General features: G+C 38.0%; 1 protein-coding gene across 11 annotated transcripts in view; it reads left to right on the forward strand.

Annotated features, from left to right (window-relative positions):
- The window catches only part of AKAP13 (A-kinase anchoring protein 13), a 351,990-nt gene that overhangs the window by 92,942 nt on the left and 231,584 nt on the right, over positions 1–27,464 (forward strand). For all 11 annotated transcript variants that reach the window (XM_081292573.1, XM_081292574.1, XM_081292576.1 and 8 more), the window contains exon 3: positions 22,316–22,463. In XM_081292573.1, coding sequence (XP_081148699.1) covers positions 22,316–22,463 — 148 coding nt within the window. The remainder of the gene's footprint in view (positions 1–22,315; positions 22,464–27,464) is intronic.

The following is a 27,464-nucleotide window of genomic DNA, read 5'->3' on the forward strand; positions in this document are numbered from 1 at the left end:
CTGTCTCCCCTTCCAAGTTTTACTGCTCTTTCCATTCTCCTCTATGCTATCTATCTCCCTCTCCTCCTTTCTTTTCAAGAGCACCTACCTTCCCCTTCCCCCCAACTTTCATCCCAAGCATTACGTCCTCCATTTCGCGTAACTGTCTAAATGCAAATAGGTGTGCGCCCTCCCCCCGCGCCTGCAAGGTAGGCGGACCTGCAACCCACCAGCAGGTCAGGCCCAGCAACCTGGGAGTGGCAGAGCCGCCCCACGTGCCTGCAAGGTAGGCGGACCTGCGACCCACCAGCAGAACAGACTCAGTGGCCTGCGGAGGGGCAGAGCTGCCAACCACGCCTGTAAAGTAGGCGGACCTGCGACTCACCAGCAGAATAGGCCCAGCAAAGCGCGGAGGGGCAGAGTAGCCCCACGCGCCTGCAAGGTAGGCGGACCTGCGACCCACCGGCAGGTCAGGCCCAGCAACCTGCGGAGAGGCAGAGCCGCCCCACGTGCCTGCAAGGTAGGCAGACCTGCGACCCACCAGCAGACCAGGCCCAGCGGCCTGCTGAGGGGCAGAGCTACCCCCTCCCCCCGCGCCAGCAAGGTAGGCAGAACTGTGACCACCAACAGAACAGGCTCAGTGGCCTGCGGAGGGGCAGAGCTGCCAACAACGCCTGCAAAGTAGGCGGACCTGCGACCCACCAGCAGAGTAGGCCCAGCAACCCGCGGAGGGACAGAGCCGCCCCACGCGCCTGCAAGGTAGGCGGACCTGTGACCCACCAGCAGATCAGGCCCAGCGGCGTGCGGAGGGGCAGAGCTCCTCCCCCCCCCCCCCCCCCCCGTGCCTCCAAGGCAGGCGGAACTGCAACCACCGACAGGACAGGCCTAGCGGCCCATAGAGGGGCAGCCTGCCGCCCGCGCCTGCAAGTCAGGCGCACCTGCGACCCACCGGCAGAACAAGCCCAGTGGCCTGCCGATGTGGTAGGCACAGTGCCCCAATTGGAGGAGGAACAGAGCCCCTCCCTGCGTCTGCGTGGGAGACTTTGCAACGATACAAGAGTAATACAAATATATAGGGGGAAAATTCAATAACACAACAGTCTCAGTAAGCAGAAAGAAACGCGAACAGTATGAAGAGACAAGGAAAGAAAGGACCACAAGCAATGCAGGTCAACTCAACGTTAGAAGAGGTAATATCTGAAGCAGATGGAATGTCAGATAAAGAATTCAGGAGATACATGCTTCAGATGATCTGGAGTCTCAAGGAAGACATTAGACAGCAAAATCAGACAATGAAAGATCTCTTCAACAACGAATTACATAAACAAATCCAGGAATCAAAAGATCAACTATACAGGGAGATAGAGGTTATAAAAAAAAAAAACAAAAAACAGAAATCCTGGAAATGCAGGAAGCAATAAACAAAATTAAAAACTCAAATGAGAGTATTGCCAGCAGAGTAGAATACTTAGAAGATAGAACATCAGACAATGAAGACAAAGTATTTCAACTTGAAAAGAACATAGACAGCTCAGCAAGACTGCTAAGAAACCATGAGCAGAACATCCAAGAAATATGGGATAACATAAAGAGACCAAACTTAAGAGTCATTGGGATACAGGAAGGTATAGAGGTCCAAACCAAAGGAATGAGCAATCTATTCAATGAAGTAATTCGAGAAAACTTCCCAGACTTGAAGAACGAGACAGAATCCCAAATCCTAGAAGCCTACAGGACGCCGAATGTGCAAAATCATAAGAGATCCACACCTAGACACATTATAATGAAGATGCCCAACATACAGAATAAGGAGAGAATTTTAAAAGCTACAAGAGAAAGGAAGCAGATTACATTTAGGGATAAACCAATCCGGATAACAGCTGATATCTCAACACAGACTCTGAAAGCTAGAAGATCCTGGAATAACATATTTCAAACACTGAAAGAAAATGGGTTCCAACCAAGAATCGTGTATCCGGCGAAATTAAGCTTCAGGATGGAAGATGAAATTAAAACCTTCCACGATAAACAAAAGTTAAAAGAATTTGCAGCTAGAAAACCATCTCTTCAAAAAATCCTTGGCAAAACATTACAGGAAGAGGAAGTGGAAAGTAACAATGAAAACCAACAGTGGGAGGTAGGACAGTAAAGGGGGGAAAGTAATCAAAGAGGAAAACAAACCATGTTTAGTAACATTAATAAACAAATATGGCTGGAAGAACAAACCATATCTCAATAATTACCCTAAATGTTAATCGCTTAAACTCACCATGCATCCTACCTGATCATAATGGAATGAAACTGGAAATTAACAATAAAAGAAGGAAAGAAAATCCTATATCACTTGGAGAATGAACAATATGTTACTGAATGATCAATGGGTTACAGAAGACATCAAGGAGGAAATTAAAAAATTCTTAGAGATAAATGAAAACACAGACACAACATATCGAAATCTATGGGACACGTTGAAAGCAGTTGTAAGAGGAAAATCCACTGCATGGAGTTCATTTCTTTTTTTTTTTTTTTTTTAAAGAGAGAGAGAGAGCGAGAGAGAGAGAGAACTTTAATATTTATTTTTTAGTTTTCGGTGGACACAACATCTTCGTTTGTATGTGGTGCTGAGGATCGATCCCGGGCCGCACGCATGCCAGGCAAGCGCGCTGCCCTTGAGCCACATCCCCAGCCCTCATTTCTTAAAAAAAGAAAAAAACAACAAATAAATGATCTCATACTTCATCTCAAAATCCTAGAAAAAGAAGAGCAAAACAACAGCAAAAGAAGTAGAAGGCAAGAAATAATTAAAATCAGAGCTGAAATTAATGAAATCGAAACAAAAGAAACAATTGAAAAAATTGATAAAACTAAAAGTTGGTTCTTTGAAAAAATAAATAAGATCGACAGACCCTTAGCCATGCTAATGAAGAGAAGAAGAGAGAGAACTCAAATTGCTAGCATACAGGATGAAAAAGGCAATATCACAACAGACACTTCAGAAATACAGAAGATAATGACAAATTATTTTGAATCCTTATACTCCAATAAAATAGAAGATAGTGAAGGCATCGATAAATTTCTTAAGTCATATGATCTGCCCAGATTGAGACAGGAGGATATAGACAACCTAAACAGACCAATATCAATTGAGGAAATAGAAGAAACCATCAAAAGACTACCAACTAAGAAAAGCCCAGGACCGGATGGGTATACAGCAGAGTTTTACAAAACCTTTACAGAGGAACTAATACCAATAGTTTTCAAGCTATTCCAGGAAATGGAAAAAGAGGGAGAACTTCCAAATTTATTCTACGAGGCCAACATCACCCTGATTCCTAAACCAGACAAAGACACTTCAAAGAAAGAAAACTACAGACCTATATCTCTAATGAACCTAGACGCAAAAATCCTCAATAAAATTCTGGCGAATCGGATACAAAATCATATAAAAAAAATTGTACACCATGATCAAGTAGGATTCATCCCTGGGATGCAAGGCTGGTTCAATATACGGAAATCAATAAATGTTATTCACCACATCAATAGACTTAAAAATAAGAACCATATGATCATCTCGATAGATGCGGACAAAGCATTCGACAAAGTACAGCATCCCTTTATGTTCAAAACTCTCGAAAAAATAGGGATAACAGGAACATACCTCAACATTGTAAAAGCAATCTATGATAAGCCTCAGGCTAGCATCATTCTGAATGGAGAAAAATTGAAGGCATTCCCCCTAAAATCTGGAACAAGACAGGGATGCCCTCTCTCACCACTTCTGTTCAACATAGTTCTCGGAACACTGGCCAGAGCAATTAGACAGACGAAAGAAATTAAAGGCATAAAAATAGGAAAAGAAGAACTTAAGTTATCACTATTTGCAGATGACATGATTCTATACCTAGCAGACCCAAAAGGGTCTACAAAGAAACTATTAGAGCTAATAAATGAATTCAGCAAAGTGGCAGGATATAAAATCAACACGCATAAATCAAAGGCATTCCTGTATATCAGTGACAAATCCTCTGAAATGGAAATGAGGACAACCACTCCATTCACAATATCCTCAAAAATAATAAAATACTTGGGAATCAACAAAAGAGGTAAAAGACTTATACAATGAAAACTACAGAACCCTAAAGAGAGAAATTGAAGAAGATCTTAGAAGATGGAAAAGTATACCCTGTTCATGGATAGGCAGAACTAACATCATCAAAATGGCGATATTACCAAAAGTTCTCTATAGGTTTAATGCAATGCCAATCAAAATCCCAATGGCATTTCTTGTAGAAATAGAGAAAGCAATCATGAAATTCATATGGAAAAATAAAAGACCCAGAATACAAAAACAATGCTAAGCAGGAAGTGTGAATCAGGTGGTATAGCGATACCAGACTTCAAACTATACTACAGAGCAATAGTAACAAAAACAGCATGGTATTGATACCAAAACAGGAGGGTGGACCAATGGTACAGAATAGAGGACACAGAAACCAACCCACAAAACTACAACTTTCTTATATTTGATAAAGGAGCTAAAAGCATGCAATGGAGGAAGGATAGCATCTTCAACAAATGGTGTTGGGAAAACTGGAAATCCATATGCAACAAAATGAAACTGAATCCCTTTCTCTCGCCATGCACAAAAGTTAACTCAAAATGGATCAAGGAGCTTGATATCAAATCAGTGACAAGGCATCTGATAGAAGAAAAAGTTGACTACAACCTACATACTGTGGGGTCGGGCTCCAAATTCCTCAATAGGACACCCATAGCACAAGACTTAACATCTAGAATCAACAAATGGGACTTACTCAAACTACAAAGTTTTTTCTCAGCAAAAGAAACAATAAGAGAGGTAAATAGGGAGCCTACATCATGGGAACAAATCTTTACTCCTCACACTTCAGATAGAGCCCTAATATCCAGAGTATATAAAGAATTCAAAAACTTAGACAATAAGATAACAAATAACCCAATCAACAAATGGGCCAAGGACCTAATCAGACACTTCTCAGAGGAGGACATACAATCAATCAACAAGTACATGAAAAAATGCTCACCAACTCTAGCAGTCAGAGAAATGCAAATCAAAACCACCCTAAGATATCATCTCACTCCAGTAAGTTGGCAGCCATTATGAAGTCAAACAACAAGTGCTGGCGAGGATGTGGGGAAAAGGGTACACTTGTACATTGTTGGTGGGACTGCAAATTGGTGCAGCCAATTTGGAAAGCAGTATGGAGATTTCTTGGAAAGCTGGGAAATGAACCACCATTTGACCCAGCTATTCCCCTTCTGGGTCTATTCCCTAAAGACCTAAAAAGAGCATGCTACAGGGACACTGCTACATCGATGTTCATAGCAGCACAATTCACAATAGCAAGACTGTGGAAGCAACCTAGATGCCCTTCAATAGACGAATGGATAACAAAAATGTGGCATTTATACACAATGGAGTATTACTCTGCATTAAAAAATGACAAAATTATAGAATTTGGAGGGAAATGGATGGCATTAGAGCAGATTATGGTATGTGAAGCTAGCCAATCCCTTAAAAACAAATGCCAAATGTCTTCTTTGATATAAGTAGAGTAACTAAGAACAGAGTAGGGAAGAAGAGCATGAGAAGGTGACTAACATTAAACAGGGATGAGAGGTGGGAGGGAAAGGGAGAAGGGAAATTGCTTGGAAATGGAAGGAGACCCTCGGGGTTATAGAAAATTACATACAAGAGGAAGTGAGGGGAAAGGGAAAAATAATACAAGGGGGAGAAATGAATTACAGTAGAGGGGGTAGAGAGAGGGGAGGGGAGGGGAGGGGAGGGGGGATAGTAGAGGATAGGAAAGGCAGCAGAATACAACAGACATGAGTATGTCAATATGTAAATCAGTGGAAGTGTAACTGATGTGATTCTGCAATCTGTATACGGGGTAAAAATGGGAGTTCATAACCCACTTGAATCAAAGTGTGAAATATGATATATCAAGAACTATGTAATGTTTTGAACAACCAATAAAAAAAAGAAAACACTATACATTTTCTTTTTTTTAATATTTATTTTTTAGAAGTAGTTGGACATAATACCTTTATTTTGTTTATTATGTGGTGCTGAGGATTGAACCCAGGGCCTCTCACGTGCTAGATGAGCGCTCTACCGCTGAGCCATAATTCCAGCCCCTATACATTTTCTTTTAAAACTATAGTGATAAGTTATTTACTGTTCCTGTATTCTCTTTTGAGTATAGGTTATAGTTTTTTTTCAGAAGAATTTCATAAAGCCAGTTTGCCATCCATTTAAAAATTCTTTTACCCATAATTAAGTAAAACCAAAGTATATTAAAATTTGTCATTCCTTATTTGGCTGTATTTGAAAAATGGTATGCTTTATTAGAAGAGATTATAAAGAGAGGTATAAAGAAGGAGCTTCTGAAATATAGATTTATTGTGGATGGAAGGGAATATACTGTATGCTAGGTACTCGCCATACCTTGTTACAATGCTAATACTTTATATAGGTGTTAGGGGATTCAATGCTGTGTAAAACAAACATTTTATTGTTTTGTTAGTTTTTAATTTACTTATTTTTGCAGTAGTACTTGTTAAATCTAGGGCCTCATGCTAGGCAAGCTCTCTATCACTGAGCCAGACCCCATCTCTGTGTAAAACATTTAAAACAGTGTTGGCACATTGTAACCATGTGATGAGTAATTCATTTTGTTTTATGCATTTCAAATATGACTGTGTGTAATGGATAAAGTTTTTACCCTCATAGAATTTATAGTCTAGCAGGTTCCCAAAAGTATTTGAAGTACTTGCTTAAAAATTCAGATTCATGTTATTTCAAAGCCTGTGGTTTTCTTCCAGTATTAGACCAACCCCACCAAGCAATGCCTCCTTGTTCTGTATTTGTAATTCCTTCCATAATTTTGATGTAGTTGGCTGTTTCCCACTTTCCAACTTTGAGTGTCTTTTTTTCCATACTAATAATAGTGTGTTGTATCCTAATGTAGAAATGATATCTGAAGAGAGGTGATTATATATGGCCTTCTTGGTTCCTACTTAAGCATTTTAAATTGCCCAAATCTGATAGGCTCAATGAATTGGAGGAACCTTGATCTACATGCAGTGGGTCAGGCATAGTATATGTTAAGCCAGGTAAGTAGACTTTTCACCTGAGGAAGGAACCCAGATTTCTTCTCAAGATAGAGAGAATTGTGTTGTTTCATGCTTTGCTATCTTATTCTAACAGGTAGGGGGAAGCATGGCCAAGCAATGAGACAAGTAATAAAAGTGAGGCTTAAATATATGTCCTTGCTGGGTGCGATGGTGCTGACCTGTAATTCCAGTAGCTTGAGAGGGTGAGGCAGGAAGATTGCAAGTTTGAGGCCAGCCTGGGTAACTTACCAAGACTCTATCTCAAAATAAAAAGGGTTAGAAATATAGTTTGCTGGTAAAGCACTGGCAGCAGCGTTCAATTCCCAGTATGTGGATTGAAACCTACCCCTCTCAAATCCCCCAAAACAAAAATGTATGTCCTTGAACTATCAGCTGCTTGGTATGATTGTAGCACAGTGTTTGGGTTTTATGAGGGAGATGAAGCTGGAGAGGTAAGCAGGGACTAGTCTAGGTTATGGAGTATCCTTGTACACTACAAATAGAAGGAGCAGGTTTAGGAGTTAGGATTTTATCCTCTTGACCACCCAAGAGTTTAAGGGGAGTGACTTGATAAAGGTTTTGGAGACTCTTCTGTGCTTTGTAGCACATACATTTCGTACCAAATATCCTAGAAGCTACAGCCCACCCAACTTTATTGATGATTTTAGAGGAAAACCAAGAGAAGCAAGAATGATACATAATCAATGAAGCTGGTAAGTAACTATGAGAGATGGGTGAGAACAGATGTCAGAGCGATATAGTGTGTAATGACAGAATATGTCTCCTTTTCAGTCAGTGACCAAATATCAGAGAATAAGCTTTTAACATCTGCTTTCTGAGAGGGGAGACAAGAGAGGTTAATGTTATCTAATAACTTCCAGCCTTTCACTAAAAATTTTAGCAAAAATTAATAAAAATCCTATGATGTCTGCATTTCAACCAAATATCTGGTCCTGTCACAAAAGGTTGAGTGTCTCTTTTTTAATGCTGACTTAATTATTATAGCAGTTCCAGGGAGTTGTGAAACAGTGGTGAGGGGGAGAGACTGGATTTTTTTTTTTTTAAAGCCACCAGGAAAACCAGCATTCTCCAAAGCTAATTTAGCTTTGCTAAACTGAGGCAGAGTTGTATATTGAAACTAAAAGATCTTACATATTATATACTCTTAGAACTTTAAATAAATCTCTTCTTTTAAAGAAGCATTTTTCATTGAGGGACCATACATTACATGATTTGCAAACTTTTTGCATTTGATTTCCATCTGAAAAAGTTGTTCCTTGTTAGGGAGAAAATTTTCTTACTAAATAGAGAATTCAACAGAAGTCTGTTGAGCGCCATCTGCTGGCTTTCTGCTGGCTTTGTTATAATGGACCAAATAATGCTTCCTGGAAATGTTAGAATTTGCCTATATATTAGTGTTGCAAAGTTATGATCCTGGAAGTATATGAATTGTGGTTTTTATTATTTTCATTTAAAATAATACCATTATGTGTTAGTACTGAGCAGAGGGATGCTCTGGGCTTTTATTTTCAATCATTATATATATATATAATAATAAATATATATAAATATATAAATAATATATGTATATATGTATGTATGTTATAGGGATTTCATTGGCCAGTATCTTTTACTGGCGAAAGATTAGTTTGTTTATTTCAAAAAAGTAACTTTAAACATCAAGTAAATTTGTTTAATATTGTCTAACAGTGAAATCAACCTAAATCTGTATCTGGAATGATTTTAGTTTGTGGTAAAAGTCAGTAAGTTTCCAAGTCAATTCCTATTTATGCAGCATGAGGTACTTTGAGACATTTTCTAAGAAAAGCTGTGTAAAAGGGCTTTGCCTGCCAGTTTAGAGTGGGCAGGGAGTGTATCTGAATATTTCTTTCTTTCCTTCCTTCCTTCCTTCCTTCCTCCCTCCCTCCCTCCGAGAGATGGGTAAAGCCCATAGGTTAAATAAAAGGGGTGATTCTATTATGTTCTCTTCTTGTCTGTAGTCCTTTTGCCTCTTAGTTATGTTTTAAGTGACCTTTTTTGTTTCTTTTGTACCAGGGATTGAACTCAGAGGCACTAACCACTGAGCAACATCCCCAGCCCTGTTTTGTATTTTATTTAGAGACAGGATCTCACTGAATTACTCAGTGCTTTGCTAAATTGCTGAGGCTGGCTTTGAACTGACGATCCTCCTACATCAGCCGGCTGAGCCACTGGGATTACAGATGCACTGCTTAAGTGACCTTTTAAAGGACTGTAGTTAGTAATTCATTCAGCCAGAGTTTATTGAGTGCTTAAAACAACCAGACACTCTTTTAGGCACTGATATAGCACTGAATGAAACAAATATGGTCGCTGCCCTCAGGAAGTTTACAGAATAGAAAGAGCTGGGTGAGTTCATATATGCTCATGTATGTATAATATATTAAATACATTTATACACATGAATAAATCTGTGTGACAGATAGTAAAAGATTCTATGGGAAAAAGTAAAGCTTAGCAAGATAAAAGTTAGGGTAAGAGAGTTCTTACTTCATTTGGTAAAATCAAGGAAGACCTCATTGATAAGGAGATATTTGAAAAATAGTGAAGATTAATGTTAAATAAACAACAGTTGTTTATTTTATTTGATCTTCTCCAATTATGTATAGAAGTTCACAGGACAGATAATGTTAATCCTTTCGTGGCTCCCCTTGATCTAGAGCATCAAGGCAGAAGTCCTTGTTCTGGTCCTGTCTTTTGCTTATGTGTTCCCTTTGGTCAAGCCATGGTACATAACTCCTCGAATATGCCATATTTATTCACTTCTATGCCTTTTCATATTCTTTCACCTCCTTTGCGTAACTTATCTTTTGTTTCCCTAGTCAGCTTCTATGTTTTTTTTTTGTTTTGTTTTTTTTTTGAGATTCACCTTAAGTTTTATCCTCTCTGGGTAACCTTTCTAATCTTACCCTGGCTGATTTTATTTTGTCTTGTTCTTTCTTTTGTTATGCCATAGCACTTATATATATTCTTTTAGTTATACATGGACACGATATCTTTATTTTATTTATTTATTTTTATGTGGTGCTGAGGATCAAACCCAAGGTCTCACACATGTGAGGCGAGCGCTCTACCACTGAGCCACAACCCCATCCCTTAATATTTATTTTTTAGTTATAGGTGGGCTCAATGTATTTTTATGTGGTGCTGAGGATCGAACTCAGTGCCTCGAACATAGTAGGTAAGCACTCTACCGCTGAGCCACGACCCCACCCCTTAATATTTATTTTTTAGTTATAGGTGGGCTCAATATATTTTTATGTGGTGCTGAGGATCGAACTCAATGCCTCAAACATGGTAGGTGAGTGCTCTACCTTTGAGCCACAACCTCAGCCCTGCCATAGCACTTTTGAAATGCTTTTGTTTGTAGCATTTCTTATGTGACTGTACCTGTGAATTTGCATGAGTTTCTCCTATTGAATCTTGGGTCTCAATCTGTTTTTTTTGTTGATGTCTTTTGTAGGGTAGGCTAGTGTGTGAATCTCTGGAATATACCTGGAATTTTTTTTTCTTTTGGTCTGTGTTTCTTTCAAGGAAGAAGGATTAGAGTTTTTATCTGATCCCAGCAATACAGTATATTGAAACTTTGGGCTGGGAGTGTAGCTTAGTTGCACAGCATTTGCCTAGCATTCATAAAGCCCTAAGGTCAATCCCCAGTAATGTCCCCTGTCTTCCCCTCAGATAAGTTTATTATTAGGACAGAGGCCCACTGCCTATTTTTTGGAAATAAGGTTTTATTGTAACATAGCTATACTTATTTCTCTATGTATGTCTACGGCTGGCTTTTGGACTATGAAAAGCAGAATAGAGTAATTTCAACAGTGACTACATATTTGACAGAAACTAAAATATTTACCATTTGTGTCTTTACAGATGAAATTTGCCAGCTGCTGTATTAAATACATGGTGGAGACCTTGCTCTCACTTTTTTTTTTTTTTTTGGTAGCCTGGGTGTAGGTAAAACAATACAGTATGTCTTAGTGAGTCTTTAGGATTAAAAAGTAAACATGTGATGCCATATGACACACAAAAAAACTATTTACTCCTTCCTTGGGCCCAGAAACTACAGTGAAGGCAGGACAAGTCACCTAACTTCTGACTTTCCCTTTACCCTAGGACAAAGGGCCTGGTATTCTTCTGGTGAATCGGTTTGGATTTCACCAAAGCCTAATGACAGGTGATGATCTTGTGGCCAAGAATACAAGCTCTGGAAACAGGTGTCATCAGCCTGCTTCCTCTAGAACTCTGGTCCCCCAAACAGCAGCAAGTTGGAACAGGGTGTGGTAGCAGTCTACTTCCATTCACTGAAACTTTCAGACTCCTTATATTCTTTGGGTATAAATGGGCATTTGCTATCAGAGAGACTTTGAGTATACATCTAAGACTTGTCCAGGAGGAAATGGCAGGAGAATAAGTGGTCAGGGAACCTGGGAGTGGGACTTAGTTATCTTGGAGGTGGTGGCACTTCCTTTATTAGTCTGTAGGGTTTTGCTTTGTCCAGTTGGTATCTTATTATCTTTAGAAATGGATTATATCATAACTCCAAGAATTTCAAGCAGGAACAAGCTGGGAGAAATAGAGATTGATCCTTTCTGTTCATCAGACACTTGATGAAGACTTAGGTAAGGGTTGGAGAGGTGATTTTCCAAGCCTTCTAAGAGAGATGGTGGCGCACTGTATCACCTCTCAATTCCGTCTACATTTTGTGTTTTGTCTGAACCACTTTGGCTAGCTTCCTCAATCATCTTCCTGTTTCTGTGATTTCCCTACTGTGGTCAATTCCGCACAGAGGAACCATACTAATTTTTTTAAATTTTGCATTTTAAGTTTTTAAAAAATGTCACTCTTTTTTCCCTCCAACCCACCAGTGGTTTAGTATCACACTTAAAACACACACACACACACACACACACACACACACACACCCCAGTGGTTTAACATCACACTAAAAATCCACACTTGATCCTCACACCCCATATCAGTTATTCACATTATTTACTTGCTCCTGCTGACCTACCTTCTTTGTTATTCCTTGAACATGCTAAATCTGTACTTGCCTTCCCTTGAACACTTTTTTCCTCAAGCTCAAATATGATTCCCTGAGAGGAGTCTTTTATTGAAAATTACCATCTGCCGTAGCTGCTTTCTTTTTTATCAGTCATTTAATTCTTTAGTAAGGTATGGAGGTAAGCATGCTTGCTGTTCTGCCTTATGGCACAGAGAACTTAAATAACACAATTGTTATTTAACTTGAACACAAAAATGATGTGTTATACTGTGATTCAAGCCCAGGCAGGCTTGTATCAGAGCTTATCTTCTTAACACCATGATATGTTAACAAGTTATAAACCAAATTTTAAAAGGTAGAAAACAAATTGACTTAAGGTAGTGCTATTACTGTACTGCTTCAAGCACAACTGTGGCAGCACTGTTACCCATAAACTGAGGTACTTTGTTCTTGCCTAGGGTCTTCTCTTACAGCAAGCCCTCCACTCTTACAAGTGGTGAACTCTCTTATATTGGTCTGCAATCCTATCCCTTTGTCTTTCCTATGGAAATTCTCCCCCTTCCCCACCCTGTCTTCTGCTGGTCCGTTCTTAGCAGTGTTCTGGTTAAAAGCGCTGATTCGAAGTGTTTGCCAATTTGATCGGTGCAAATACTCCCAGATGATTGATTTCAAGGCTGGCAGTCTCATGTTACTGAAGATTGAATTGGCAAGAGATGTTTGCTTGGGAAGACATGTGTAGTAGCACACCATTATACAGAATTTCTATCAGTGTTTCTATCACAAACTTCAACACAGATAATAGGAAGATATAGATTAAAAAGTGATGATTTTTAGTATTTGTGAAATTTGTTCTTAATATAATTAATTGTAAACTTAATATAATTAAATTTTATTAATGGCTGTGTTTAACAGTTGGCTTGTAGAATTCCTGAAAGTTTAACAGCTTTCATGCGTCTATACATGTCAGCTCCATATACCACTATAGGCATCTTTTTGCTGACTAGGTCCACCTTCAAAACCTGATGACTGGCACTGTCTTACTATCCAAGATGACAGTGCTAGCCCTTCTTTTACCATTCTCCCACAACACTTCCTATTCTCCTGACCTTATTTATCATATTTCCTGTTTCAAATCCCCATCTCTTCCCCTCTCATTGTTTTCTTAAGAAGTTAATTTCCCCAGTTATAGGAAGGTACTAGATAACTAGTATCCTGGGGAATAGAGTCATCCAGCAAGATCTTATGTGGAGAGGAAATCTTTAATCAAGAAAAGGAAGATATTTTGTTAGAATTGCTGGTTAGAAATCTAAGTGAAAAAAATTAAACTTAATAATCACATAAAGGTAATTACAGTGCTATTAATGCAGTAGATATATTATATAAATGAATTTAGGATGGGGAGAACTGAGACCAGTGATTACCATTTGGAATAATTTTTATAATCCTTTTATAAAAAGCTATTTGTCATTGATTTTAGTTATACATAACAGTAGAGTCCATTTTGATAATCATTATACAAGCATGGAATATATCTTATTTTAATTAGAACCTCAGTCTTGTGGATGTACATGATGGTAAGAGTCACTGTGGTATATTCATATATGAACATAGGAAAGTTTTGTCAGATTCATTCTACTGTCTTTCCTTTTCCTATTACCCCTCTTCCTTTCACTCCCCTTTAATCCAGTGAACTTGTATTCTCTCTCCTCCCTTTATTTTGGTTTAGCTTCTGCATATCAGAGAAAACATTGGGATGTTCAGACCTTTGGTTTTGGGGGATTTGCTTACTTCACTTAGCATGATTGTCTTCAGCCGCATCCATTTATCAGCAAATATAATAAAGTCATTCTTTATGGCTGAGTAATATTCCGTGTGTGTGTGTGTGTGTGTGTGTGTGTGTGTGTGTATGAGAGAGAGAGAAAGAGAATATGAAAAAGGTGTAGGGCTTCTACAATGAAAACCACAGAACAATAAAAGAATTAAAAGAAGACCATACAAGATGGCAACATCTCCCATGTTCTTGGATAGGCAGAATTAATATTGTCAAAATGCCCTATACAGATTTAATGTAATTCCTATTAAAATTTCAATGACATCTTTCACAAAAATAGAAAAGGCAATCATAAAATTCATTTGGAAAAATAAGAGGTCCAGAATAGCCAAGGCAATCTTTAGTGAGAAAGTGAAGCAGGAGGCGTCACAATACCAGATCTAAAATTATACTACAGAGTTACACTAACAAAAATGGCATGGTATTGGCATAAAAACAGGCAAGAAGACCAATGGAACAGAAGAAAAGACACAGAGACAAACCCATATAAATACAGTTATCTCAAATAGACAAAGGCAACATACGCTGGAAAAAAGATAGCCTCTTCAACAAATGGTGCTGGGAAAACTGGAAATACATATGTAGTAGAATGAAACTGAACCCTATCTCTCACCCTGCACAAAACTCAATTCAAAGTAGATCAAACACCTAGGCATTAGACCAGAAACTCTACACCTACTAGAAGAAAACGTAGGCCCAAGACTCCAACATGTCAGTGTCAGCTCGTGAATTCCTTAATAGACTCCTAACGAACAAAAAATAAAATTAAAAATCAATAAATGGGATGGCATCAAAATAAACAGCCTCTTCACAGCAAAGGAAAGAATCAAGAGCATGAACAGAGAGCCTACAGAATGGGAAAAAAAAAAATCTCTGCCATCTTTACCTTAGCTAGGGTGTTAATTTCTAAACAAACAATTCATAAAAAAAACCACCAAAAACAACAACTACAACAAAACACAAAACTACCCATCAATAAATGGGCAAAGAAACTAAAAAGATACTTCCAAAAAGAATATGAACAGTCAACAAATGTATCATAAAAGTGTTCAACATCTCTAGCAGGTGTTGAATTAGAGAACTGCAAATTAAAGCAATGCTGAAATTATCAAGAATATAAGCAAAAATAAACGTTGGTGAGGAAGTTGGGAAAAGGGTACACTCACTCAGACATTGCTGGTGGTACAGAAATTGGTGCAACCATTGTGGTAAACAGTATAGACATTCCTCAAAACACTAGGAATGGAATCATCTTTTGATCCAGATATCCCACTCCTCAATATATATCCAAAGCATTTAAAATCAGCATTCTATAGTGCTGCAGCCACATCAATGCATGTATAGAAGTACAATTTACAATAGCTAAACTATGGGGCCAACCTAGGTGCCCTTCAACAGATGAATGGATGAAGAAAATGTCTTTCTGACATTTCCTCTGCTGTGCTGTTAATGGAGACTGTACTTGAAGCATTTTGGGTTGTTTGGGATTGTTTGTTCCCTTTTGTATATTTTTTGTGTGTCTACCCATTTATCAGTATGGATCTGAAGTGGCAGAGTTTTCTACCCCATGAATTTACAGTGTGTCTCTAGGTTTTCAGTACCTCACAGATTAGGGGGAGGAAAATAATGTCAACAACCTATGCAAACAACATACAGCATTAAACTAAATACTTAGTTTCTACTGTGACTTCTACAATGTTAATTAGCACAAGAAACAAATAGTATGGTTAGCAGTTGCCACCAGGAAGAACAGCAAGTTATGTATTATGTGTGGCATAAAAACCAAAGAAGTGTCATCTGTGACTTCCGTAGCATTAATAATTGCTACATCATTAGTGATGGGGGCAGGCATTATATGAACCAATTAATGCTAAAAGATGTGAAGAATAGAGTTCAGTTCGAGGGAAGAATTTTAGGTAGGTATAAAAGAATTTGAAGTTTCAAAAGGTGAACAGGGAAAATGCAAAAGAGATATAGGATGTGATGGTTATGAGGGAGGAGGAGAGAAAATAGAAGTAAAACCTTAAAGGAAAAGTGAAAGAGCATGATCAAATTTGGCTATTTGCAAGAGCAGTAGAAACAAGGGAAACAGACAAGTGAAAACTAATACAAAATGAAACCAAAATATACTAATCAAAACCCCTAACCCTCAAAAGACAGAGTAAGGAAAATAGCTACCTTCAAGAAATGATAGATATGAGAAAAAAGAAACATGTATAAATGCCTATGAACCATTCAGCATACATACTAGAGAGAGTGAGAGTGAGAGTGAGAGAGAAAGAGAGAGAGATTGATTCTTGGTGAAATAATAAGGAATTGTTTTCATTGTGTGGTCAAAATCCTCTCTGAGAATATATGTTCACTATCTTTGTCAAAATGACTTTTTTTTCCATTTCTTCTTGAGGTATGTACTGAGCACAAGAGTAGTGGTATGGGCTGTCAAGTCCTTTCTTTTTTGTATTGCTCACCACGTTGCCAGTTGGAGTTCATAAATTCTCAGCTTCCCTTCTGGGCAGTATGAGGTAGAGTGGGCTGGGAAGTACTGTCAGCTTCACTCCCAGGGTGGAGTAACTGCAGAGTTTTGCGAGAGGAGTTTCTATAGATGTTGTTTCCGAAGATGTTGTTTCTGAAGATGTTGTTTAGGGTCTAGTCAGGCCCCAGGATCTTCACTGAGTGGCGACTGGCCTGGAGATACTAAATCATGGTGCCTCCAGGGCCCAGTAGCTGCCAATCTGTGCTGAGAGACTAAACCCAAGAGTCTCCCCAAGATTCCACTTGTGAGGGGGCAGCTGCTTCTCAAGGATCCAGCCTTTCCTGGCTTCCCAGGCTTAGTCCTGGAGTACAGTCACATCCTTCACACCCACCCCACCCCAACTGGTCCTCGAGCCAGCCAGACTTCAGAGGTGGGAAAGGTGTGAGGGAGCCCAGTTTCCCCCAGCCTATCCAACCCATATTGCCCTAGGTGGTGTACTCCTGGTGCTTCTTTTTCTTTTTCTTCTTCTTCTTCTTCTTCTTCTTCTTTTTTGGTTTGTTTAGCATAGTGTAGGTCATGCAGCAGGTGTAGGCCAGGACTGTGTATCAGGCTCAGGTCAGATTTCCTGGATTCCGGTTCCTAGTTCCTTTGCCACTGGTCAAATCATCGCAGTTACCTCAAGACAGCTCCTACCTCGGCTTTGAGGCATCTTTCAAACACCAATCTATTCAAACACCAATCTGTTGTGTCTTCAGCCTCTGGATCAGTCAGACAGTGTTTTTAATCTCAGATTTCTCCACACCTAGATAAGCTATGGCACTGCCTGAAATGCTACTTCCTCTAGTCCCCCTCCCTTGCTTTGCCCATGGTGGGTTGGCTCTGGCAACTGGCAACGGTGGGGGCCTTTCTTCTTTTTTATTTTTTTTGTCTTTTTTTTTATTGATTATTTAAAGCATTACATAGTTCATGATATATCATCTTTCATACATTTGACTCAAATTGTGTTTTGAACTCCCATTTTCACCCCAAATACAGATTGCAGAATCACATCTGTTACATATTCACATTTTTACATAATGCCATATTAGTGACTGTTGTATTCTGCTACCTTTCCTATCCCCTACTATCCCCCCTCCCCTCCCCTCCCCTCCCATCTTCCCTCTCTACCTCCCCTGCTGTTGTTCAGTTCTCTCCCTCTTTTTCCCTCCCCCTTGCCCCTCATAACCTCTTATAATTTTGTGTATCATTGAAGGTCTCCTACCATTTCCATGTGCTTTCCCTTCTCTCCCCGTTTCTCTCCCCCCATTCGTCTTTGTTTACTGTAGTCTTTTCCTCCTGTTCTTCCTTCCTGTTCTGTTCTTAGTTGTTCTCTTTATATCAAAGCAGACATTTGGCATTTGTTTTTTAGGGCTTGGCTGGCTTCACTAATGGTACAGAATAGAAGACACAGAGACTAATCCACAAAGTTACAACTATCTTATATTTGATAAAGGGGCTAAAAGCATGCAATGGAGGAAGGATAGCATCTTCAACAAATGGTGCTGGGAAAATTGGAAATCCATAGGCAACAAAATGAAATTGAATCCCTTTCTCTCACCATCCACAAAAATTAACTCAAAATGGATCAGGGAGCTAGATATCAAATCAGAGACACTGCGTCTGATAGAAGAAAAAGTTGGATACGATATACATATTGTGGGGTCGGGCTCCAAATTCCTTAATAGGACACCCATAGCCCAAGAGTTAACAACTAGAATAAACAAATGGGACTTACTTAAACTAAAAAGTTTTTTCTCAGCAAGAGAAACAATAAAAGAGGTAAATAGAGAGCCTACAGCCTGGGAACAAATTTTTACCCCTCACACCTCCGATAGAGCCCTAATATCCAGAATGTACAAAGAACTCAAAAAATTAAACAATAAGATAACAAATAACCCAATTAACAAATGGGCCAAGGACCTCAACAGACACTTCTCAGAGGAGGACATACAATCAATCAACAAGTACATGAAAAAATGCTCACCATCTCTAGCAATCAGAGAAATGCAAATCAAAACCACCCTAAGATACCATCTCACTCCAGTAAGATTGGCAGCCATTATGGAGTCAAACAACAATAAGTGTTGGCGGGGATGTGGGGAAAAGGGCACACTTGTACACTGCTGGTGGGGCTGCAAAATGGTGAGGCCAATTTGGAAAGCAGTATGGAGATTCCTGGGAAAGCTGGGAATGGATCCACCATTTGACCCAGTATCGCACTTTTCGGACTATTCCCAGAGGACCTTAAAAAAGCGCTCTATAGGGATATGGCTGCATCAATGATTATAGCGGCACAATTCACAATAGCTAGACTGTGGAACCAATCTAGATGCCCCTCAATAGATGAATGGATAAAAAAAATGTGGCATATATACACAATGGAGTATTATGCAGCACTAAGAAATGACAAAATCATAGAATTTGCAGGGAAATGGATGGCATTAGAACAGATTATGCTAAGTGAAGCCAGCCTTTCTTCTTTATTTTTTGTATCCAACCTTCTGAATCCCCAAGCTGCTCTGAGTGTCTGGTATCAAATCCCAGTGAACTTCCTCTTTCAACCACCTCACTGAGAGGCTACATATCTGCTTCTTTGGTCTCACACTGTGGAGCAGCTTGGAAAGCAAACCTCCTTTACTCTGCCATCTTCCCTCCTCTCGGAGCAGTGGTTCTTAAACTTGAACTGTCTAAAAAGCAGTTTTTATAGCCAACAGAATGATCAGTTTGGTGACATGTTGAATCCCAATGCATTTATATTTGGGAAATCACCTACTTACAAAACAATGCACAGTAGAGGGTATTTTTTCCATTAGTTCTTGCATCATCTCTCAGGAAAACTAATATTACGAAAAATTGTCATACTCAAAGATACATTTCTCATCAATGAAGAAATAGGGAAAATATCTTTGTAGGAGCCATACTCTTTGTTTCTTGAGTTCAGTTTATTGGAAAATTGGTGACATAGATGTGCTCTCTTTCTGTGGTTGGGTAAAACTAAAATTGTAATTGAGACTTTCTTGAAAATTGCCCTTGTTAATAATAACTTCATCTCTTGTAGTTAGTTACACAACAGACTTGTTAACTCTGCAACCAGACTGATTTGGTCTGTTTATTCTGTAGGTTGGTCCTTTCCTTGACGTAGCAGAGTAATTCATCGGGACATTCCTCAAGGAGGGTGGAGGTTAAGCAGCCACTTTGACAGAAAGTCTTATTGAGATGTTTTACATTTTTATATTTTGTCACCATTCTACTTGCTTAATCTTTCCAGGTCATCTCAAGTAATGCTAGGTACCTGGTACTACTTGCTGAAGTGTAACAGGATCATGTAGTTGAAATGGGAAGTTTGCCTTTTGATCTCAGTGACTATATAAGAATGCAGAGAATTCTCCTTCAAGGAAAACTTCCAAGTGCCTTTGGAATTTAAATTTCAAGTGGCCTCAAAGTGAATGAAGCTTCTTTGTTTCTTTCTTCTTAATATGTTGGGCATAAGGTTTTTAAAGGTATGAAGATAAGTTAAAACTTGTTTACTTTGTCTTAGGAGAGAAAAAAAAGGTTGATATTGAAAGCTTTGTTAAAAGGATTTTTCACTGCCTGTGTTAGCTGTCTCTTCTATTATCAGAAAAAGGCAGGTCCCAGACATCACCAGTAAGGTCACAGAAAGTCTCTCAGAAAGATGTGAAGAGGAAATCCTCCAATTAGAAAAGGAATATAAAATCTTAGAATTCAAGGTGAGAAATCTAAGTTAAAAAAAATTACAATTAGAAATTTAAGTAATCCCCCCCCCCCCTTAAAGATCCAGTTGGTTAAATACACTCAATTGCTGTGGCCCATTATAGTGCGAAAGTAGCCATGTGCAAATGAATAAGCACTTAATAAATAAAATTTAATAAAATAGGCATATAAACAAAACTATGAACACTGAAATTCAAATTTATATAATTTTTATATTAAAGGTTTCATTTGATTTTTTTTTTTGTGTGTGTGTGTGTGTGTGTGTGTGGGCCATTTAAAATGTGAAAACCTTCCTTAACTTGTGAGCCCTACAAAAGCAAGTGGGAGGCAACATATGGCCCATGGATCATTTTTTTCCAACCCATGTGGAAAAGGAATGAAACTTTTGAACTTTGGTTTGCATTTTTTCAGGATATAATGATATTTCAATGCCTTGAGAAATTGATTCTTCTTTTGTGCTGTAAACATTTTAATTGGTTGTGTCATGCCAAATGATATTAAACATTTTACAAGCTTTACCTTTTCACAACTGTTTCCAAGAGGGGAACTTACATGTAAGAGAGTATAATTCTGTCAACTGATCTAAGTTAGTGATAATTCTGTTTTACTATACTCCTTGTGTTAGGATACTTTTGGAACTCTTTAGTTCAGTAATCATGTCAATAACTAAATTTAAGGCATCATAAGTTACAGCTTATTTATGATTGTGGTTTATTCTGACTTCTTACATGTTGTGTTTTACAAATTTGAACTCTTAAAGATATCCCAGCACTTTGGGAAATAGTTTGAACTCTGTTTTCAGGAATTGACCTACTGGAGCACATCTATTAATAGACTCGGTCCTATGTTTGACTTCATAGATTTTTCTGAGGCTTAATGAGATCTGACCACAGGGTGGCATGTTTCTCTTACAAACTTCATTGTTAAATTGGGAAAGAAAGGGGTTTTAATTAATGAAAAGTCTTTCCTCTAATTTTGGTGTTTAAATGGGTTTTCTCTAAATTGTTCTTTTCCCCTGTAGTTCATTATGAAGATTTGCATAATATTAAATTACAGTGCCTTAAACCTTGATGCTTTAAAATCTCCTTACCTTGAGGTTACAACACAAATTATGTAATGTTTATAATTGAGAGAATAATGATTAGAACTGTTTTTCATAGAATATATTGGATTTAGCCATTGACCCCAGGTTTAAAATCATTCTATAAAAACTGCTAAAAGAATATAACGAAAGGACGAAAGTATTTTGCCTTTTAGTTGTGAAGGCATGGGCAAAGTTATTGGCATAAGATTTTTATCTGATTACAGAGTCTTCTTGGAGGGATGAATGAAAAAGAGCTTGGATGCCAGACGGTCAGGAGACACAAAATAGTTAGAAAAGTGACCTTTCATTCTGTTAGATTAAGGTGAGAGCTGAATCTCTTCCAAGTTTTCATACATGAGCTATAAGAAGAGAAGGATCATCTCTGTGTAGTTTTTAAGGGAAGTGAGTTTAGTGGAGCTAATTAAAGTCTTTGTAGGTGGGACTTCAGTGCAGATTTACCTGCAGTCTAGGCACATGCTCTTTGTATGCTAGTATTTCCAGTTGGGTTCATTCTTTGTTGGAGAATGGGTGGACCTGGTGATGATTCTTGAGGTGTAGAGTTTAGAGAATTATTGCTGAAACTAGAAAATGGGCCAAAAGTATTCTGTGAGGGTATAACTATTTAATATACCACTATATCTTCTTTGTCTATTTTTTTTTCTCATTTTGAACCTACATACCAAGTAAATACACTGTTAATAATTTACATGTTTATCTAATCACCTCCACCAAAATGTAAGCTCAAAGAGGTTAGAGATCTTATTTTCAGGCTCATTTTGTATTCCAATGCCTAAATATTGCCTGGCAGGTAAGTGCTTAGTATGTGTTTGTTGTTATAACCTACCAGAATTGGGGTATAGTTTCACAGTTGAGATGATATATGTAATTTTCCTTAACTACAATATTTTATGAAGATAGGCTTCCAAGAGGAGCCTTGCTAATGCAAATTTGCTATATCTTTTCCTTTCCTAGGGTGATTGTGTTGTTACAGTACTGCTTGCTGAAGAGGACAAAGTTGAAGATGATGTAGTTTTTTACCTGGTATTTTCGGGTTCTACCCTCCATCACTGTACAAGTACCAGGAAGGTCAGTTCTGATACTTTGGAGACCATTGCTCCTGGTAAGTATTTGGGATCTTTTTTAGCCTTTACTAGTACTTGAATACTTTTGTTCTATGTTCTTTACTATAGAGTAATATTAAGAGTGAACCAGAGTGATTCAGATTTTTAAATACTTAGGTGCTCTATTTTGTTAACCTTGTTTGTTCCAAAGAAGTGTGAACCTAATTAGAAATAAATGAAATAAAGTGTTATTATTTGAAAAATAAAAATCAGGATCAGCAAAAATATTAATTTATTGTAATGTTGAAATTTTGGAAATACTAAAACATGTGGTAGAAGATATGAATTCTCATATGGGCATACAGATTTTATTCTGAATTTCATGGTGGTAAAACTAAAAAATAAAACACAAGCAGTTATGCATTTCTCATATCTAGGATGAAAAAATCTGCAAAATATTTTATGAAGCCAAATTTGCCCCAAATTCATAAGTTATTGTTCATTGTGGAATGAAAGCTTAATCACTATTGTATTTTTAGATTTAACAGAATTAAAAGATGTTTACTTAATAAAACTTTTTATGAAGTTATGAGGACAATGCTACTTCTGACAGAAAGGGGTGATCCAGTAATGCTTATCTCTTGGTCTGTCCTAGCCTTTGAAGATATATTGATTTGTATTTGGAGATGAGCTTCTATCCTCAGTTGACCTTGCTTTAAAGTTAACAATTAACCAGTTTTCATCAGAATTCAGAAGAGTGTATAGTTAGAGGGAACCTCTAAAAATGCCAACAGCTTAACTATTACCATCTAGAGAATGATTAGACTGTCAGCCTTTTTTATGAGTTCCACTTTGTTGGTGTAGGTGTTGTAAGGTTAATTTGTTTGTGAAGCACTTTGAATATCTGTTTTTTGCCAGTATTGGATCAGGTTGCCCATTTTTCATTCCAGTGACATTTCATATAAATTATCTTTATGTCTGATACCTACCAAATTCTGAAAATTATGCTACAATTAAGAACTAAGATTATGACTACTGAAAGTTTTATTTACCTTCTTGCATGGCAAAAATTATTTTGAAAAATATGGGATATAAGATTTGAGACAGGAAGATTTCTCCCAAACTGTTAGGGATAAGAAATAAAAAATAGTGGTCAGCTGGGCTGGGGATGTGGCTCAAGCGGTAGCGCGCTCGCCTGGCATGCGTGCGGCCCGGGTTCAATCCTCAGCACCACATACCAACAAAGATGTTGTGTCTGCCGAGAATTAAAAAATAAAATAAATATTAAAAAAATTCTCTCTCTCTCTCTCTCTCTCTCTCTCTCTCTCTCTCTCTCTCTCTCTCTCTCTCTCCTCTCTCACTCTCTCTTTAAAAAAAAAAATAGTGGTCAGCATAGATACTGATTCCCCGCCCCCCAAGAGTATTAGGTATCTTTTATAATTTAGACTGCCAGTCATCTTGTTTGCTGTGATGTGCATTATATTGGACAAGGTATATTTGGAACTTGAGGTCTGCTGTCTAACTGGTACCATTCATTACCATTGCTAAAAATGTATTATATGTTGGTGTAGGGAGAAACAGTTCCTTAACTAGGTAGAATCAGTTTCTTAACTGGGTAGAATCAGTTTGTGACTGGGCTCTTAGAAAGGAATGGAGGTAATTTTTATTAACTAATTCTTTCTGAATTAGAAAAACTTTAAAGTTGAAGGTGTATGTCTTTATATGTGTATATGTGTACATATGTACCTAGAAAGGAACATCCTAATTAGATAGTAGAATAATATGAGTAGTTAGAAAGGGCAAGTAGGACAGGGATATAATCCTGGGGTTTAGCCATGATAATAATAAACCCCAGCAGAGTCCAGTACTTTGATGGAGAGGGATGTGCCTGGAATCTTCCTTAGAAGGGTCCTTAAATTAGGAAGGTGGCAGGCGATTACTTTTCTTGGAAACAACCAACTGAACTTATAATGACAGCTGGGGTTCTAAATTTATTCTAGATCCTTGTAACCATTTTTTCCAGGATAACTTTCTGAACTTTAGTTTCCATTTCTTCCCTTGACTTTGGTTCTGATACCTCTTTATATGTCTCAGTACCCCCTTTTCCAAGCCACACCCCTCTTGAGTGGCCATTTGTACCTGCTGACTATGGGTGCCCTGCGCTGCCATCCCAAGCCAATCAAAATGAGTATTGTGTGCTCTGCAGAATAGAGTTTTTGTCTGAATCAGCAGAAATTATTCCTGACCCATTCACTTCTTCAGGCCTGTAGTAATGCCATCTCTTTAATTTTCTACTAATCAGCTTTCTTCTTATCCCCTTCCCACATTCTCTATTATGCTTGCCAGCCATGCCCCCCTTTCCCCTGAATATTCTGCTACCTACCCACATTCAGTCAGGTAGCTTAATCACAACAGATGTGAAGAAAAGATTAGGGTCCTTGAAGACTCTACTTGTGGAAGGCCAGGGAACATCAAAGTAACTCTTTAGCATGTGAGCCTCTGATTAATATTTGATATTTGATTTGTAAGGATATCAGCAAGACCCCCAGTTGGTGCACTAGAAGCCAACTATTTAAGCAAAGGAGATTGCCAACTGGATCTTTCTGCTCTAGTCATCATGTATAAGAGTTTTCTGTTTTCTTTTCAGTTACTGACATTTGGATTAATTTGGTAATTTGTTGTGAAAGGATAGAGATAAGTGCGTTTTGGGGGTTAACTTAGTTTTCCCTCCCTTTTGTCTCTTTGCTTCTTCCCACTTGTTTGTTTTTCCTTTTCTTTCTTTCTTTTTCTGGGGATTAAACCCAGGAGCTCATACCCAGCCCTTTTTATTTTGAGACAGGGTCTATGTTACCCTTCTAGGCTTGCAGGCCTCCTGCATCAACTTCTGAGTAGCTGGGATTACAGGTGTGCATCACCATGGATGGCTTCAATTTTTAATTTCTTGTTTAATCATGGAATTAATTTTTTAGGCCAGAATTAAACTGCCTTAAATCTGCTTTTGTACTTCTTAAACTTGTGCCTTCCCTTGCTCCAGGTTCTTGCTCATCATGTCTCATTGATGCTTCTTGTCTACCTTATAACAATATACAACTGCCTCCTCTCAGAATTCCATGTTCCCCTTTCCTGCTTTATGTTTTTTCATTGTACTTATCAACTTCTAACACATAATATATTTAGCTTATTTATTTTATTTTCTGCCTGCTTCTACTAAGGTTTAGTTAGGTTTATGAAGGGAATAATTTTCTTTCTTTCAGTGGTACGCGCTAAGAAGGCTTTTTCTAGGAATTCCTGCCGCTTGATGGGATAGTGTTTCTGCTGAGTTGTAATCATTCTAGTTCTCAGAAGCTGATCCTTTGGAAAGGTGAATGCACATATATATATTCCCCTTCTCCCTAATTTTGGGGAGAGGGGCAGAAATGCTTCTTAAATTAAACACTTAGCTTGGAGTAGAAGTCTGTGTCCTCTTTCTGAAGCTAACTGATGATTTCTTTGTATCAGTTAAGCTGTATTGATAGCCTCAGGTTTCCTGTATACTGAGGGCAGTGTCAGTGTCAGATTAATCAAGATTCTTCATGGAAAGTCTACACAATAGTGTGTGCATTCTAGTTACTGGATAAATGTATGATGTCTTTTTGCTGCAGCTGCTTCTAATCAGGATGTCTCTCTCTATCCTTCTGCAAGGATTATACTTGCAATTCCTTATTATTTGGGCTGATTGTGTATGAAAAGAAAAAGAGCTTTGTGCCTTATTCTTGCTTTTTTACGTCATGCTTCATCCACATTGCTGGCTCTAATTTTTTAGTTCTCTGGTATGTTTTACTGTAAGTGTTTACTGTTAGTTTTTTGAAATGTTTTAGTTTCTAAAACCTGGTGATTGATTGACATTCAAAAGACAGCTACTTCTTGATGTTCATCTGTAAACTTTTATCAAATATTGTTTGAAAATAGGTTGAAATACTAGACATTCTAAATTTTCTTCTAGGGCTGGGGATGTGGCTCAAGCGGTAGCGCGCTCGCCTGGCATGCGTGCGGCCCGGGTTCGATCCTCAGCACCACATACCAACAAAGATGTTGTGACCGCCGAGAACTAAAAAATAAATATTAAAAATTCTTTCTCTCTCTCTCTCTCTCTCTCTCCTCTCTCACTCTCTCTTTAAAAAAAAAAATAAAAAAAATAAATTTTCTTCTAAATCAAAACTTTGACTCCAGATATTACATCTCCAATGTATGTTTTCTAACTTTTTTATGTTTTCTAATAAGAACTTTCCATTTGAATAGAGACTGTAGAGAAGTGGTAAAGTTTTTTTTTTGTAATTTTTAATTTTTTTTTGTAGTTATAGATGGACAGAATGCCTTTATTTTGTTTATTTTTATGTGGTGCTATGGATCAAGCCCAGTGCCTCAAACATGCTAGGCAGACACTCTGCCACTGAGCTACAGCCCCAACCCCGGTAAAAGCGTTTTTAAAGTAACCCTTTCTTGCTTGCCTACCATAGATGGCTCTAGATGTGATTCAGTCCCTCGGCGCCCCCCCCCCCCCAAAAAAAAAAAAAAAAAAGTATGGTAAGAGTAGTAACATATTTAGGGACAGATGAGTAGAGACTTTGACTTCCTACTTTTTTTGCCTTTGAATTGTTTGAATTGAAGCATACTACTTATATAATATATAGTGGTTTTTAATAAATTTTGAACACTGAAAAGAATATTCTTTTTTTGAAAATAAATGCTTCATTGCATTAATTAACACTAGACACAGACCAAATTTTATAATAAAATATTATACCCAAAATACTTGTGAGATGGCTGGTTCAAGAATATAATTTGCTATGAAATACAGCTTAAAATGGAAAAACATTTCTAATAATAAAAGACGTTAATTTTGTAATTAAAGAAAACATAAAACACCTGTTATTGTCTCCTCATAGTAAACAGATCCAACCTTAAATCACACTTTATTTAATTAATGATTTTCCTCTCAAGATGAAGCTAAGGTAGTTTTTTGAAGCCAGTATAGGATTGGTAAATAGTGTAAAGAAATCTGAGTATCCTTAGAAGGCAAT

Source organism: Spermophilus citellus (assembly GCF_964194105.1).
Source record: "Spermophilus citellus genome assembly, chromosome: 4".
NCBI classification, from domain to species: domain Eukaryota; kingdom Metazoa; phylum Chordata; class Mammalia; order Rodentia; family Sciuridae; genus Spermophilus; species Spermophilus citellus.